The sequence below is a fragment of the Carassius gibelio genome, chromosome B22 (genome assembly GCF_023724105.1).
Source record: "Carassius gibelio isolate Cgi1373 ecotype wild population from Czech Republic chromosome B22, carGib1.2-hapl.c, whole genome shotgun sequence".
In the NCBI taxonomy this organism is placed as follows: domain Eukaryota; kingdom Metazoa; phylum Chordata; class Actinopteri; order Cypriniformes; family Cyprinidae; genus Carassius; species Carassius gibelio.
Genome location: NC_068417.1, coordinates 522,831 through 539,706, shown reverse-complemented (window position 1 = coordinate 539,706; position 16,876 = coordinate 522,831). Strand labels below are relative to the sequence as shown.

Here is a 16,876-nt window from a genome sequence, read left to right as displayed (position 1 = left end):
ACCACTTGGATCAGCATTATAAAGGTCATGTTTTAAAAGGTCAAACCTAACATGTTTTTAATAGCATTCCGGAAAGGTATTCATCTCTCCTGATGATGAGCTATACTTTTGATTATAAAGAACTAAATCAGATGAAATCTCTTTACGTCACTACTAACCATCAAATAAATGATTCATAATTAAAGCTTAAAGTAAGTCTGAATCCATTATGACTAACATCATATAAAAAAAAGGCAAAAAATTCTCAATGACTCTTTTTTTCACATAGAAATTTCCAAATGTTGTCAGTAATGGACTGGACGGGGTTGGGTTTTGTTTGTAATCGTAATTTGCTTTAATTTAAATAACAGAAGTCATAGGGAAGTCCCAGTCAGGATGGCAAACACTAGTCTGTGTGTGTTTCGCTCAGCTTGGGGTCTGTTATATATTCACCACATCAAGCCAAGCATGAAGGTCAGTGGGACAGCGAGGAATTCCTTCTGTCGACTTCCCAAAGTTATTAACTGCTCCAGACTCCATTAATAGGCTAGTTAATGAAGTTAATAAGAGCTGCACACTGTCTGACTCAATAATTGTGAAACTCCTGCCCCCATGCGGAGAGATCCGGGTACTGCAACTACTTCAAACTGCTGGAAAGGAAGGAGGCTACCATACACTGTTGTATTTTTGGACATGTTCCTTGCTATTTTTATGCTTACAAAAAGTACCAGGAAGTATCAATGGTTTGTTGTATTTACATTGTCATAATATTCTTGGAAATTACCTGCAAAGCCATGTGAATACCATGGTAAATGAATTTGGGTATCATGGTAAAAAACATGTTGGAAAAAATATAAACTTGACAGTTTACATCCCCTTGGTTCTTAACACTGTGTTGTTATCTGAATGATCCACAGCTGTGTGTTTGTGTTTAGTGATAGTTGTTCATGAGTCTCGTTTGTCCTGAACAGTTAAACTGTTTGCTATTCTTCAGAAAAATCCTTCAAATCCTCCACTAATTCTTTGGTTTACCATCATTTTTGTGTATTTGAACCCTTTCCAACAATTACAGCGTGGTTTTGAGATCCATCTTTTCACACTGTGGACAACTGAGGGACTCAAACACAACTATTACTAAAGGTTCAAACACTCACTGATGCTCCAGAAGATAAAACCATGCAGAGCTGGGGTGTGAAAACTTTTGAACAGAATGGAGATATGTACAGTTTTCTTATTTTGCCTGAATATCATGTTTTTTCATTTAGTATAGACTTTCGAAACAACAGAAGATACATGTTTCCCAGAAGACAAAGTTAAATTTACCCTGATCTTCAAATGTAAAAATTCAAAAGGAATTTGGCTCTCTCCATATAGCTAAATCGTTGTTATAAATGTCTAATCATAGCTATAATAAACCGCGTAAACATATTAAGCACACAATTTACATTTATAAGCTGTTTCGGATGTTCTCGTTGCTTTTATCCACTCACGCGTCAAATTGTTTACATTAGTGTAAAGCTTCACAATGTAACGAACGGTTTGGTTTGAAGCAGCTTTAAAGATAACCCTGACGTCTTTAAGTGAATAAGATAAACGCGAGCTCTAATCTCATCTGTCCTCAACTTAAACACTAGTCGAGCGTGTCTGTTTATACAGTAACACAATGCCGATGTTTACTAACAGTTTTCATCACCTCAGGAGAGAATTAACTCGGATGACTGACACAAGTTTATCAGGCGAAGCGCGCGCCTCGCGTCACACGTCTGTAGATGACGTCACGGACCGCTAGCGTATGCTCACGCAGCAAAAGGTGTCTAAAAATCCTTTAAAACTAGACTGATGCTTGAGAATCTCCACAGCACAGATGTTACGATTTGGCAGATTTACGATACTGTCAATAAAAGCAACTCTTACAGGAGCATCAGTGTTTCAGTGACTTTTTAAATAAGTTCAATTAAATAAATTTTTGAAATTGAAAACACAGTTTCAACCTTCATATAATGTATGTGTTACAGAAGCCTACATGTAGACTAAATATGGATGAAATATAACCTAGATCAATGCATGATGCTATTTTTTTCATATATTGCTTAAAAAAATCCTAATTTCATTTTTTTATATGTTACAGACAACAACTCGTTTTTACTTTAAACATCAAAATTGCAATTTTTTCTAACTGAAATATTGAAACTGAATTTTTTTTCCAATACATTCTTGACCATTTATTTAAAAATATTTTAGAAAATTCTCTTTTTTCCTTAAATCAGCATATCTATACTTATTTTTCCCATGTGTTAAAGTAATAGTGTTCTTATGAAAACTCTTAAAAATCCCACACATAAGACTGGGAATGATGCAGGGATGAAAAGGTGAGACTAAAGAAAACCCTCTTCCCTTTGATCTTCTTGGTCGTCTAGATTTCAACTCTGGAAGTTCACGAGCTGCATCATGAGAGGCTTTTCACGTGAGGCCTTTGCCTTTGCTCCAACTTTTAAAAAATATTTACATGAGAAAGAAGCATCTAAATGTAGAATAAATGTCCTGTGTGAGATCTCATTTATCTATCGTCTCTGTGACCAGGAGGTCTTTTAATAGAACAGGCTGACAGCTGCACACACACACACTCACACTCCAGTGCTGTTATAAATACTGAGGTGTGTGTGTGTGTGTTCAGTCTCAGAGATGGCCGACAGAAAGAGCAGCAGCAGTGCAGGTGTCAGCTCTCGACTGACCGTCAGGAGGAAAGAAAAAGCAGAAAATGAGGCCAAGAAAGAGGAGAAACCCCCTAAGGAAGGAGAGAAAGTCGAGGTGAACGGGACAAGCGTTCCGGAGGAGACCGGAGAGGCTGCCACCGGAAACGGAGCCCCGGCAAACGGAGAGAACGCTGAGAAACCGGAGCCCATGGAGCTGCCACCGTTTGAGATCATCACCGGGTGAGTCAGAAAAATCATCAGATGAGAAGAAATCAAGCTGGAAATCAGAGATTTCTCATCATTTACAGTACTTTCCGGCTTTCCTGCTTCTGCGGAACACAAGAAATGTTTGGTAGAGCGTATGACCTTCTGAAAACATCATAAAATTAGTCATTATTACTTGTGAATCATAAAACAGCTTTGTTTTGTGGAACAGACCCAACTAATAAGTCATACATTTGCACACAAACATAATAAATCACAATCAGTCACGTGACAACCAAGTGTGCTTGGGATCATTGATGAATTCTAGCGGAATATATTAATTATTAAAAACAAAAACAAATCATGAGATTTAAGGGAATAAACCCATAACTGAGAGTGTTCCACACACAAAGATTAACACAGTCTTCCAAGTAAATGTTCTCCATTGGCATCAGTGGCTCCATGAAGAACCTTTAACATCCATTGAGCACTTCCAATGGACAAAAGGCTTAATTATTTGCTTGTTTTTTGTTTTTTTTTGTTTTTTGTTTTTAGAAAAAAAGTGGAGCTGTTCAGGTTCTTTGATGAACCAAAAATGATGTGGTTAAACTTTTATTTTAAGGTGTCCACGTTACAGTGCAATTATACATTTAAGTACTGAGTAATATTAATTAACTACATGTACTTACTATATGGTTAGGGTTAGCATGTAATTATCTAAGGAACCGCATGCCAGTGGTGTGAGTCTTACCTCTCAGATTGGTCCTTCAAGGTATCTTGGAGAGGTGATGTGTCCAAGTCACAACATCTAGATACTGGGGTGCCTCAGGGCTCAGTTCTTGGACCACTTCTCTTCTCTGTCTACATGGCATCATTAGGTTCTAGTGAGTGTTTCAACATGAACAATCTACTAAATGTTCCACTGAAGAGAGACAGTCATGCGGGTTTGTAATGAGACGAGGGTGTGTAAAGGATGACAGATGTTTCATTTTCAAAATGAACCCTGATAAGAGACTTCAGGAGAAATGCAGACTTCTAAAAGTGTGTTTTCACTGTGATTCCACAGAACATGTGTCAAACACAAGGCCCAAGAGAATATATGATTGTCTTAAAATAAAAATCTATGCAGCTTTATATCGTAAATTTGGAAAGTGTGTATCAATACCACAAGCTTCTGTTTATAAATTGAGATTGGTGTGCATTATATATGATATGCAATGGTAAGGATTAGGGATGTGGGGTGCTCTCTGCTCACAGGTGGATTCCCATTCATTCACTCTAACATAAAACAGACACGCTTTCTATCGATCAGACATTATATGTGTGCGCTCAAAAATTATCTTCTCTCCTGAGTTGAATAAATGCAACCTGGAGTGTGGGCATCCACTGCCAGAAACATACATTGGTCGCATATGCCAACTAATGGAAATAAGTATTTATACAGCATAACAGTAGTAAATGTATCAGTTTTACACTCTCAACAATACATTCTGAAAATAAAAAGAAGATCAGATCAACTGGTAAACTCCTGGAAAGACTAAGGATCCAGTAGGCGAATGCATTCAAATAGTAATGCAGCTCTAAGGTAGAGAAAACACTGCCAAATTCATCAGAGATGGCAGATATAATAGTACTCATGTACAGATGTCAGTAAAATAAACAAAAAATCAGCAAGCTATGTGGCTTAAAGGCAGGAGTGTTTTATCCTGGAAGCTGGCTGAAGGTGTTTTAGATCACGCAGGAGTCAGTGGTCAGTCAGGTCAAGGTAGAGCTGAATTGCAAGAAGTTATTGCTTTTATTTATTTATTTATTTTTGGCACTATATACGTACATTCATTGAAAATGTTGAAAATTAAAAAGTACTTTTTGAAAGTTCCATGGATGTTCTTTATGGAACCACTGATGCCAAAACCCTTTATTTTTCCGAGTGTAAAGGGTGTTTCTCCATTGGTGTGTATCTGAGAATCTATTGGGGAATGTGTGCACTGAACACAGATAAAATCCAACCCAACCCCCACCAAGCTCAGTCCTGACAGGCCGTGATGTGTCTCGCTGTGTGTCGTCTACACGCTCTTAAAAATAACACCAGAGCGTCCATACGCTGCTTTAGAGAACCGGAAACATCAAGAACATAGTTAGAGTCCAGAGGAGCCAACTCGAGAACTATGGAGGGTCAGTTCTTGAGAGGAAGACGGTTCTTGACTGAAAAACTAAAGTACCTTTTTGAGGAAGTCAGTCAGATTGGAGCTGGAATTACATCTCGTTTAGGTGTCAGATGCTTTTCCTAAAACTCCCAAACAGAAATAAAACAACCCAGTCATCATCCAGGAGGAGTCTATGAAATGAAAGCGGAGCAGCGTGATGAGAAATGTCTGAGTTCTTAATGAGATCTCTGGCTTATGAAAATAATGTTTGAACGTATGAATGTAAATGTGCTTGATAACCCGTCGCTGATGGGTTTGATTCTGTCGACACATTGAAGCTGTGAATTGTTGTGGATCATCTGGTAGCAGGTGTGTGTTGAATCAGGTTCATCTGGCACACAATGCCTCCAGACCGTGGGTTCTGTATATGGGTCAGAGACCAAGAATAAAGTTGTGCCCCCGCCGAGGGTATTTATAACCCCAACAGCCCTTCTATCTGTCAGCCGGTGAAGGAGCTGTTAAAAACAACCACAGAAACCCCCTCACAGGCTACTGAGACACATTCCACGATTCAATACAACTGTGATTCGCTACAGTTTGATTCAATATATTGACAAATTTGATTATATTGGAATTTACTTGACGTTGTTTAGAAACAGTTTCATTTCTGCAATTGACATTATTCATTTTGGTATGTTCTGAGATTCGTTCATGTTTATTTAGTCCTGTAACTGCTATTAAATATTATTTTGGAGATTATTGTTTACTTGCACTGCCTCTCGAACAGCAGAAATTGTTTTGTAATTAAAGTGACAGAATTTAAACATTAAGACTTTGTTTCTTACCAAACGTAAGAAGGCAAAAGGATTATTGTGATTTATTTGGTTGGGCAGTGCACTACAAATTCTCTTTCATTAAGTTCCACTCACTTATGAGATATATATCAATGTCCCTGCAGCACAGAAGCAGTCATCAGTTTCACAGATGTATTTGTAGCAATAAACAACAATACATTGTATGGGTTGTAAAAATCATTAGGATATTAAGTAAAGATCATGTTCCATGAAGATATTTTGTAAATCTCTTACATATATTGTGTTAATAAAAATTGAGAAATCAATAGTTTTAACCCAGTCGCAGCACAGACTCCTTGTTAATAGCTTGTAAAGCGAAGAGGCTCCTGTAGAGGGCGCCATGCATGTATTGACTTCACCTCCTGATGTGTCCACAGGGATCGCATGGACCCGTTTTTCTACAAGTTCCAGTTCAAGAACGTGGAGTATTCTTCTGGACGGAACAAAACGTTCTTGTGTTACCTGGTGGACCAGGGGCCCGGAGCCAGCGGGCTCCTCAGGGGCTTCATCGAGGACGAGCACGCGAGCGGCCACGCCGAGGAGGCCTTCTTCCAGCAGGTGCTGCCCAACTACGACCCCGCCCTCAAATACACCGTCACCTGGTACATGTCGTCCAGCCCGTGCTCCGCCTGCGCTGCCAAGCTGACAGAGATCCTGAAGGCCAGGAAGAGCCTCCATCTGTCCATCTACTCCGCGCGGCTCTTCGATTGGGAGGAGCCTGAGATCCAGGCGGGGCTAAAGGCGCTGGCGGCCGCCGGCTGCAAACTACGCATGATGAAGCCGCTGGATTTCACCTACACCTGGAACACGTTCGTGGAGAACGACGAGCAGACGTTCGTGCTGTGGGAGGACTGCCAGGAGAACTACGAGTATTACCAAGACAAACTGGCCGACATCCTGCAGTGATGTAAGAGACGATCTCTAACAAACACTTACACATTACTGGTAATGCAATACAAAGTTCCGGCATTAAAAAGGTCTTACTCATTAAGACCTAATGACATCATTATCACATGGCACGGCTGATTGGTTCTCTCCTGTATCGGTGGCCAATGAGCTCGCAGCTCAACATTCAAATACGTGTCTAGTGCTTGCTGTAGCAGTAGCAGCACAGTTCAGAAGCCCTCCACCTTCCCCAGCTCCACCTGTATAGATCATAAAAGTTAAATAAAAGTTACACCTTCTTACTTTCCGTGAACATCTGGGCAGCATTAAGCAAATCTCCCCACATAGTGACGTAGATATGTGGGGGTGTGTTTAAACTAGAAATTTTAGGAGGAACGTGGACGAGTCTTAACTTTTTTTAAATGATACAAAAATGAATTTGAAAACTATATACATATTTACAAATACATATATACAAAAATTCACGACAAAATTACTACTAAATATTTTAAAGCACATATATGAAAATACTAAAATACAACTGCAGTGTAATACAACATTTTGTTTACTACTTATTTTAAATAAATGTGCTTGCATAACCGTTTGATTTAAAATACAATTTTATTGACCATCGTTAACACACACAAAGTCAAACCAGCACTTGCCGTTAGCATGTGGCTAAGCTAAGATTTTACACTCATCATGCACAAAAAACAACACAATTTTTTGTATGCTTTTGTGAGAGACTAAACATTATCATGCTATCTAGTCAATAAGTACAAAGACATGTAGCACATACAAATATTGAGATTAAAGCAGGTACAGTTAACTAAAACCATAAAAAAAATTGTTAAAAAACACTTTACCTGAAACAAAATAAAAAATTATTTCAACTAGAATCCAAAGCAACATTTCTGATTTTAATTAAGTTTTAATAAAGGTTTTAACTACAAATAAATAAACAATAAATAAAATTAACTAAAATTAATGATTAATACCAAATTGTTTACCAAATAAGAACGTTCAAGGACCCAAAAATTGTTAGAAACCAGTTTTTCAAAACAAGCTGCAATGCATTCTGGGAGTGTCTTGTTTTGTTAGGGTATAGGTAGAGTGGCTGTGTTCAGAATAGCATGTTACCATCCTACTGTTTGTACACATTCAGGATCTCTGAGACGATCTGGACACCGAACAGAGTCTGAAGTCAGCTGTTTGTGTGTCTGTCTCAGAATATCTGGTTTCATCTGATGACTCGGGTCTCCTTCACTGAAGCTTCTGGGTCAAGATGTTCTGAGGGGCATCCTAAACCTATTTTTGTCAATTAAAGCAATTGTTTTTGATCTCTTGCAGGCTAAAGAAGCAATAGCCGACAGACTCCTGTCCAACAGTGAAGAGAATGTGTGTGTGTTTGTGTGAACAAGAGAGAGAAATGTGTGCCAAAAACACTGTTTTCACCTTCTGCGTCCACACTTTGAGAATTGTTTAAATACATTATGTGAAATACTAGTATACTTACAGACTCATTTAGTAACCTTCTCTCATGTTTCTGTAGTTCTGTGAAATAAAGAAGATTTATACTTTTTAATAATTAGTTTTATACGTTGTTTTGCTGCGACACGTTTCATATCGCATACAGTTTATATTCATCATTTTATATTCACGCTGGTCTAAATTCATACTGAGCACTGTGAAATATGATTTTGTATTAATTAAACTGAAAGTAATGTTGCAGGTGTGTATGAGAGTGTTGGAATTATTGTGCAAGCAATAAATAAATAAAAATGTCACATGAGGAACTACTTTCACTATTTTGGAAAACGAATAAATGAGAAATTTTTATGTGCTACGAATATAAGATTATTTTCACTACATTTGAACTGTTTAATCCGAAATGAGACAGCGGTTTACTTAAAAGCATCTTTAATCGCGCACACATAGTAAAAACAAAAACCGATCAGTTCATAGCCTTCCATATAAATAAATATAATAGCAAGAATGATTTACTAAATATCTGAACCCCGTCAAACACGCATACCATGACATCCGATGAATAAATGCACACCAGAAATACTTCCACCCAAAAAAGTACCATCATTATGCACGTGTGTAAATAAATACAGTCATAAAGTACTTTGTGGAAACCATATGTGACACTAGGTGGTGTGTTTGAAGTACCATGGTATCTAGCATGTCTCAAATATAAATGTTTAAAGACTGACAGACAGATTTACACAGCAGCAGTTCTGCGTCTGCGCAGTGGAGACACAGCTACATCGCCTGCGTTATAATCAGCGTGGTTTGTGTATAACAGAGTATTGTTGATCATAATGAGTGTAGACATCAGTGTAGACGGGTGGACAGTCCTCGGTGACTCGGACGTGTCTTCGAGATGATGTTATTTCTCTCCGTCTCCGAGCGCAGCGTTGAGGAGGTGTGGTCTGTACACGTCACTCAGAAGCGTCTCCAGCGCTCTCTTGGGCTGCGCGCGCCACCTGCTGTCCGGCTCGTCCTCGACAGCGCTCAGTGCGCGCGCCTGCGCAGTGTGGAGCCCCTCGATGGCGCTGGACAGCCAGATCAAGCGCCTCAGACTCTGGATGGAGCGACCGCGATCGTGCATCAGCTGATGCTCTGTGACCGCCCTCCTGCTGCAGGGGGACAATCACAGCAGAACTAAGTGAGACTGGGTCAAAACAGGGAGGGACACACTGATAGATCGATCCGGGGCAAAGTGGAGCATATGAAAACTGCACTTCAGATAGCCAACAGCACAAAATAGGCTACAGCACAGAGATTCAATACAACATTACTACATTCATTTCAACACTAATACATTATTAAAAGATTTATCTTATAACCGTACCTGAGCTAACTAAAAAAAAAATTATTAACTAATGTCAACAGAGATTAAATGTATTTCTCATTGTTAATGTTAGTTAAGGCGAGCGATAACTAAAGTTTACTGTATGTAAAGCATTACCTTGACGATGGCGGCTTCGCAGATGGACTCATAATAAAGTTTCTCAGTTCGTTCAAAGGAGATATCGAGGACTGTAGAAACGAGCACAGCTGAAAATATGCAGATCGTTGTGGAGAAGAGTAGCCTATCTAGCATATGTTTATTTGTTCTTTCCCCAATGAAAGCATCTATTTAGCGGATCAAACACTGTACCGATGCTTAAACACGAATGTCTCAGAAGTTTCTAATCTATAAATCCGTCCCCGCTGCTCTGGATTCATTTGTAGGCACTCCTTCATTTGTAGGTTTGTTTCACTATTTTCGAATTCAACTTTCAAATTGAACAATATTTTCAAACATGCGCGTCCTCGCGTCATTAACATTATTGTGGGTGGGACTAACAGAAATTGGTAAGCACCAATAAATAGAGCGGAAATTAATAAACTGCCTGTAATTGACCACTAATGTAATTTAAAATATATTTTAAAGCACATATATGAAGTTATAGTGAAACTACTATCCATTTATAATTATTATCTTTTGGTAAATAACATTCATCTGGAAAATGACCAGCTTCTCACTGAGTGGGCCATTGCACAACTGAGCCACCTGTAGCTTCAGCACTGAGATAGATGGATAGATAGATAGATAGATGGATGGATAGACAGATAGACAGATAACCTCTGGTCCTCCTGACACTGCACGGCTGTGATCACCATCAGTATCATGAGAGCGACGCGCTGCTGAGATCTCTGTGTCTTCAACATCATCAGCAGAAACACTGAAACGCCTCGAGCTGAAGAACAGAAACACCAACTCAGACCTTCATCAGAACAAAACTTCACACACACAACCTCCAGTCAGGGATCATCAGTACTCACGTGTCGTCTCTCTCTCGTCTGCTCTCCTGCAGAAGATTGACCAACAGACGCTCAGGTCCCAGGGTTTATATAGACCCCCGGCGTCCCCAACACAGGAAGTGACCTCACGTCCCCTCCTCCTCCTGAGCCCCAATTATCATAAAGATATGCCTTAGTTGCTTCCACAAAATCATTTATAATGGATGCATCAAACTAATGATCAATCATTGTGTTGGGTTTCGTTCCATTTCTCCTTCACAGGTTTGGTGTTCACACTGAGCTCGCAGCCTGGGATTAAAATTTGAGATCTTCTGGCTTTCAGTTTCTCATCAGAAATGTGAATCTGCTGAGAAAGCCAGCGAGATGAGTGTTTTCCACTAAAAACAGGGGAAGAGATGAAGACGAGTCTCAGAATTGGAGAAGTTTGAGAGTTAAAAACTGACGCAGGATGGTTGTCGAAATGAAAAGTCCCAGTCGATAAAGCCGTTGGCGTTCATAACGAGCGTTCTAGTTAAAATGCCTTTTCGTTAGAACTTCAGAAGTAAGCGTGTGTTTCCACGTCAGCAGCATCGCCGAAGACTCTCACAGCCCTAGCAACACATCTCAGATGTGGTTTCTAACGGTGAGAAATGCCAGTGCTTGATGGGGACGTCGATGATGATTCCTGCAAAGTCAAACATCTCTGATTAGCAACTGCCCTGATGACAACAAACCCACAAAACTACTTCACATGGATAGTTCACCCAAAAATGGTCATCATTTCCACCATGTTCTTCCAAATCTCAATGTCTAATTAAAGTGCAGTTAATGTAGACATATTACAGTAATTAGATTAAACAAGCACTATGTTCCAAGTCTTCTAAAGTCATAAGATCGAGGAAAAACCCAAAAATTTATGGTACAATGTTCCTTTTTAGTCCCAATTGAGCACCTCAATATGAACTGTGATGGCCCTTATGAAAAATTAACAATGATTTCAACAAATAAAGCTCAAAAACCAGGGTTATTACAAATGAACCATGATTTTGCTACGTTAACCATAGTTTATCCACTGTATTTTTACAAATAGGGGTCAATTAAAACCATGGATACTACACTCATTTATTTTTGACCTGAATAAGAGCAAACCCTGCTGGTTTTTGTCGATCTCATGTCAGTGCTTCGGTACACAAAAAACCAAGAGTTGCTGAGAGTATATATATATACACACACACACAAATTGTGTATTCTGCTTAAAATTTTTAGTTTAGCTTCATTTAATCGCATTTCGTGATCAATAAACTCTTGGGGCTTCTCAGGGCTTAGACACGTGATCCGAAGCCCCGCCCTCGAGAGTGCGTCGATACGTACATTACGTGAGTGCGTCCGCATTTCCGCGCTGCGCCATTTCAGAGTGGATCTGATCCAGCAATCCGACTCACACGGTTAGAAACACGCCCAAATTCACGGTAAATCAGCTTATATTTACTATTATTATTTTCCAGTGCGCAAGATTCTGTTATTTGTGGTGCTTAATTCCGAACGCTCAAAGACAGAATTGCGTTTTAAAGCTTGCTTTGTGTTTTCGTGCAGACGCCATTTTACCGTTGACCCGGATTAACGATTAACGTTAGCCGTTTACTACGAGTCTTTAATTACCTGTATTGGTTTAACAGTAGTCTTAATAATATTTCCAGCAGCTCCAGGCTGTTTTTACCCGTTATAGAGATCGATTATGTGTCACAGTGGTTCGTGTTCAGTCGCGTGTGAACGCGTGCGCCATTTTGAGCCGCGAACAAAAGCAGAAGAAAGATGCGTTAAATGCGCTTATTTCTTCCGTGGTTTTAATCTCGCGGGTTTTTCCCTCCTTGACTAATGTTACTCAATATGTAGGAATTTTCTAACATGGTAGTTTAGTTTTATATGAAATTAAATAATTTGGCCTAATAGGAACTCGAACCCTTACGAAAATTGGAAATCATAACGTTGGTAACCACAAATGAACCATGGTTTTGCTACATTACCCACAGTTTGAGCATCGTATTTGAAGTAAAACTTTGTTTATAAAAAATGGTAAAGTTAATCAATACATCAAAAAAAAATAATAATGCACGTTTACTACAATAAAAACATGGTTAATTTGGGTAATGGTTAACCCAACACTCATGCTAAATTTACACCCCAGAAGTGGCGTTAGATGTGTTTTTACACTGTTTAATGCTGCTCAGAGGTGGCTTTAACACTGCAAACACAACTGAATACTTAAATACAAGGAGATGGGGTGTAGGAATAATTCAGTCTTAACTTGGCTGTGTTAAGACACCTTAAAAGTGACTGTAGAAGGTCAGGATCCTTGTTTCCAGGTAATCTATCAATGCATTGGCAATGCAAATAAATGGTAATCGTTTATGGCGAGACATCATTCATCATTGAGAGAGATAGAAAGAGGGAAAAGAGAGGGGGGTGGAGACCGAAAGCAGCCATGACTCCATTAGAAGCGTTAGCTTGGAGGTGGTCCGCTTTGTCATTGAAATTAGTTGGAAACTAATACATTGAGTAGAGATGGTGGATGGCTGACACGTGTGATTGGATTGTCCATTTTTTTTTTTTAAAGAGTTTCATTCAAGTTTATATGTGTAGAGTCACTGGAGGTTGATGGGAATTCTCTTGTTTTGGCAGATTGAGGCCATGCATCGAGACTGCCCTCTGGACTGTAAGGTCTATGTTGGGAATCTGGGAAATAATGGGAACAAATCCGAACTGGAGAGGTCATTCGGCTACTACGGACCCCTGCGGAGCGTGTGGGTGGCCAGGAACCCTCCCGGTTTCGCCTTCGTTGAGTTTGAAGACCCTCGCGATGCCACGGACGCCGTCAGAGAGCTGGACGGACGGTGAGTGTGGATCATAACACTAATAATCGGCCATTACTCAATGACGTTTGGTCTGATTGATGGGTTGTGTATGTCGTCACGCAGGACCCTCTGCGGTTGCCGAGTGAGGGTGGAGCTGTCCAATGGCGAGAAGCGCTCTCGTAACCGGGGTCCGCCTCCGTCCTGGAGCCGACGCCCAGGCCGTGATGACTACCGCAGACGCAGCCCGGCCCCCAGGCGCAGGTAAACCTGTTTTCCAGCTCACCTGTCTCTCCATAGGTTGTGTTCCAGAGGACACTAACCTGATTCTGCCCCCCACCAGCCCTGGAGGCTCCGCCGGTGCCGGGTGTCCCGGTTCTGACCAGCGTATGCCGCAGATCTTTAGCTCCTCCATCTTCATTTTCATTGATAACCATTAAACAGTGATTCGACTGGGCTTCTCAAATTCTGGTGTTTTGTTACAGTGCAGATCAGTAGGTAATTACTGGTTAAGTTCATGACAAAAGGTTACGTTTCACTCCAAAATCAAATGCTTTTTGGCTTGTTTTTTGCATTGTGATTTGACACATAAAATCCCATCGCTGTAACCGTTATCCAACACTAATTAAATTAAGTTTTAGTGATTCGGTGGCTAATTTGTGTTTCATACATTGTTTAATTAAAAATCATAATTTTTATTCATAACTTTTTAAATCGCCTGCTCGTAAAATAGCTACATTGTCCGCATGAGATTGGATTGCATTATCTTGTTCAAATGCTAAATAGCCAGTTCATAAACGTATCGCGAACTAATTTAAACATAATGACAATTACAGTGGTGGTTGACGAGGTAATATTATAAAAAAATGTGATTAACTCTCAGTGCAGAAAACCATGGATGTCTTCAAGATAGGCTTTGTTTCTCTTGATTTTGGATTGAAACGTGACCCAAATTTAATTTTGTAAATTGGACGCCGAAGCCCAGTCGCTAGTTTTCAGTAATCTGCTCGGCTCTAGTAATGGTTGGAGTATGCAATCTTTTGTTGACTTGACTTTACATGAAGGTTGTTTTTATTTTATTTTCTTATCAGCTATATTAATAAAAATGAACCCCGTTGCAGAGTCACCACCATGCCTCTCCTCACCACCCTCTGAGTCAGTCTACTAGTCTTCTTTCAGCATCATGTGACCAGCGTGCCCCAATCAGCTGGCTGGGTTGGTGTCACATGACCCAGGCGTTGCCAGTCATCAGGTCGCACCAGCCCATTGGTTCCTGAGCATGTCGTTGTCAGCAGCTCCTCCTCCTCCAACCTTAACACCCAATCGTCAGCGGCCCACTTCACATTCCTGACCAATCAGCGTATTACGTTCCCCAATGTCTACACTACAAACCACCAGCAACAGCCTTCGGCTAACCAATAAAAGCAGGAAAAATCCACTACATCCAGCCCCCATCCGCAAGCCAGCTAATCAGCTCGCAGCATCTGGCCTGCACTTTCCCGCCAATTCTGCTCCCCGGCCGCCAGCCGTCCTCCCCTTCGCCTTTTCTAGCTTGTTGAAAACCAAAAAGACTAGTAAGTTTTTCCTGCTTCATACAGTTTAATGCTGAATACAGATGTAAGATGAGGAGAAATCTCCTGTTGAGTTGAAACAAACAGGGTTGGTATGAGATCTGGACAGACGTTGTTAAGCTTAGGCTAGCAGACTGATGGGGAGCCCAAGCGGAGGTTCAGGTTACAGAAGCAGCGTGGGCTTTGAGAGCTGCTCTTGCTTTCTTTCACTGTCTTCATTCTGTGGGGTTGTTTGCAGTGCGTTTCTGTTGAGTTTCTCCTGCTAGTGCACTACTTTTGTAGCTCTGTGTACTGGAGCGTAACGCTCTTATTAAGCGAGCTTCATGTGTTGCGAGGTCTCCACTCCACGCCTGTATCAGGGCGTGACGAGTGCGTTTGACTGTTAGTTTCAGGGCTTGTGAGGTGCGTCCGTGTGTTGATTGTGCGCTCACTCGCTCTGCCTCTTCTCTTCTTTAGATCGCCCAGGAGGAGGAGCCTCAGTCGTAGTCGCAGCAGGTAAGAGTCTCGTCGGGTCGCGCAGCTTTCTCGCGTGGTTTTGTGAGCGCTTTCTCAATGTTTTATTCTGGATTCTCTCTAGATCTCTTTCCAGAGAGCGCCGGAGGGAGAGATCGCTGTCTCGCGAAAGGAACCACAGGCTCTCGCGATCTTTCTCCCGATCAAGGAGGTAAGAGTGTCTGCGAATCTTCAGAGAAAACCTATGCCATTGATATAAGCCATTTATGTACCATGGATAAAGCCCAATTACTAGTGTTTACAAGTGGAAACCAACCGCGTAATTTTTTTTGTCACTGTCAGTCAATTTGTATCTTCATTTGACCAATCTGCCATTTTTATTCAGACCAATTATGAACGTAACCAGAATTGCAAGAGATAAATGCAATTCTAACTTTTACAATTGGAAACTTGTATTGTGAGGTAAAACTCGCAAGCGTGAGTTTATATCTCAATTCTGATCAAGTCGGAATTGTAAAATATAAAGTTAAACTTGCAATTTCTCGCAATTATGAGTTTAGATTTGCGATTTAGACTTATTGCGAGATATATTTTTATTCAGTGGCACAAATGGACTTCCGTAGGAATTAGAGGTTTATCATTGTATAAAACTTAATTAAAATGGTAGTTTTTCCTGTAGTTTTACACTTAAGGATGTGATCGTAGATATTGGTGTTGTTCCAGAAGATAGTTGACACCTAGACTCTGTATCAGAATATCAGTGTTTTCACACTACCTGAACTGATATTCCTGTGAGAGATAACGTCGCTTATGTTTGATCTTCTCACTTACAGTCGTTCCAGATCAACTGAACGGAAATGAACTTCGGAGCTGAGAAATACGACGTGACGGAAACCTTGGCATGTTGAAAAACCTTGAAAAGATTAGAGTCCCCCGTATATTTTTTTTGTTGTTTTTTTTTATTAACATTATTTTAGCAGTTCTGTTTCCTTCTGTAGCTACGGTTGTGCGTGTTTGCAGTTTTAATGCGAAGGCATTCCATCTCACACTTTTAAGACAAATGTGTTTTTGTTTTTTTAGTGTTGAATGTGATTGGTCCTGCTGTGCTGAGCTCGACCGTGTTTGTTTTCTGTCCGGTGTAATGGCACTATGACCACAGCAGGGGGTGGAATGGAGAACACCTTTCATTCTTGGGTTTTTTTTTTTTTTATTGTAGTGTTTGTACTGTTTATAATGATCTGAATTAAAACTCATTACAAAAATGATTTGGTCTCCTTTTTTTTTTTATAATCATAGTTTTAAATAGTCCATTTATAGTGAAATATACTGATAGTGTAAGTATTTTTACTCCTAACAGATAACTATCCACTGAGAACAGATTTTACAGCATTTTATTTTATCCAAAATGGTGTAATATATTGTTCCTTTTTTATTATTGTACATTGTAAA

The 16,876-nt window shown here is 40.1% G+C and overlaps 3 protein-coding genes across 4 annotated transcripts; 2 read left to right on the top strand and 1 right to left on the bottom strand.

Annotated features, from left to right (window-relative positions):
* The first annotated feature begins 2,634 nt into the window (after nucleotides 1-2,634).
* Nucleotides 2,635-8,555, top strand: apobec2a (apolipoprotein B mRNA editing enzyme, catalytic polypeptide-like 2a). The gene is made up of 3 exons (XM_052589979.1): nucleotides 2,635-2,912; nucleotides 6,252-6,781; nucleotides 8,110-8,555. The coding sequence occupies exons 1-2, from the start codon at nucleotides 2,662-2,664 to the stop codon at nucleotides 6,778-6,780; spliced, it is 780 nt and encodes a 259-aa protein (XP_052445939.1). The 5' UTR covers nucleotides 2,635-2,661; the 3' UTR covers nucleotide 6,781; nucleotides 8,110-8,555.
* A 107-nt stretch (nucleotides 8,556-8,662) lies between these two features.
* Nucleotides 8,663-12,351, bottom strand: pth4 (parathyroid hormone 4). Of its 2 annotated transcripts, XM_052589988.1 has the most exons (4): nucleotides 12,214-12,351; nucleotides 10,597-11,239; nucleotides 10,397-10,511; nucleotides 8,663-9,404 (listed from the first exon to the last, which is right to left on the bottom strand). In XM_052589988.1, the coding sequence occupies exons 3-4, from the start codon at nucleotides 10,483-10,485 to the stop codon at nucleotides 9,155-9,157; spliced, it is 339 nt and encodes a 112-aa protein (XP_052445948.1). In that variant the 5' UTR covers nucleotides 10,486-10,511; nucleotides 10,597-11,239; nucleotides 12,214-12,351; the 3' UTR covers nucleotides 8,663-9,154. The 2 variants fall into 2 exon arrangements, with proteins under 2 accessions (XP_052445948.1, XP_052445949.1); XM_052589989.1 differs by lacking the exons at nucleotides 10,397-10,511; nucleotides 10,597-11,239; nucleotides 12,214-12,351 and adding an exon at nucleotides 9,737-10,346.
* LOC127987612 (serine/arginine-rich splicing factor 3) lies at nucleotides 11,883-16,692 on the top strand. Its single transcript, XM_052589987.1, has 6 exons — nucleotides 11,883-12,023; nucleotides 13,234-13,445; nucleotides 13,530-13,667; nucleotides 15,431-15,469; nucleotides 15,552-15,638; nucleotides 16,261-16,692. The coding sequence occupies exons 2-6, from the start codon at nucleotides 13,243-13,245 to the stop codon at nucleotides 16,286-16,288; spliced, it is 495 nt and encodes a 164-aa protein (XP_052445947.1). The 5' UTR covers nucleotides 11,883-12,023; nucleotides 13,234-13,242; the 3' UTR covers nucleotides 16,289-16,692.
* Nucleotides 16,693-16,876: the final 184 nt, after the last annotated feature.

Bases quoted from the DNA above. Each gene is read 5' to 3' on its own strand.
- apobec2a (XM_052589979.1), top strand. From the start codon at position 2,662: ATGGCCGACAGAAAGAGCAGCAGCAGTGCAGGTGTCAGCTCTCGACTG. The intron at 2,913-6,251 runs GTGAGTCAGAAA...ATGTGTCCACAG, and splicing joins CCGTTTGAGATCATCACCGG to GGATCGCATGGACCCGTTTT.
- pth4 (XM_052589988.1), bottom strand. From the start codon at position 10,485: ATGATGTTGAAGACACAGAGATCTCAGCAGCGCGTCGCTCTCATGATA. The intron at 9,405-10,396 runs GTTATCTGTCTA...GTCCCCCTGCAG, and splicing joins CAGTGTCAGGAGGACCAGAG to CAGGAGGGCGGTCACAGAGC.
- LOC127987612 (XM_052589987.1), top strand. From the start codon at position 13,243: ATGCATCGAGACTGCCCTCTGGACTGTAAGGTCTATGTTGGGAATCTG. The intron at 13,668-15,430 runs GTAAACCTGTTT...TCTCTTCTTTAG, and splicing joins AGCCCGGCCCCCAGGCGCAG to ATCGCCCAGGAGGAGGAGCC. The intron at 15,470-15,551 runs GTAAGAGTCTCG...GATTCTCTCTAG, and splicing joins CTCAGTCGTAGTCGCAGCAG to ATCTCTTTCCAGAGAGCGCC.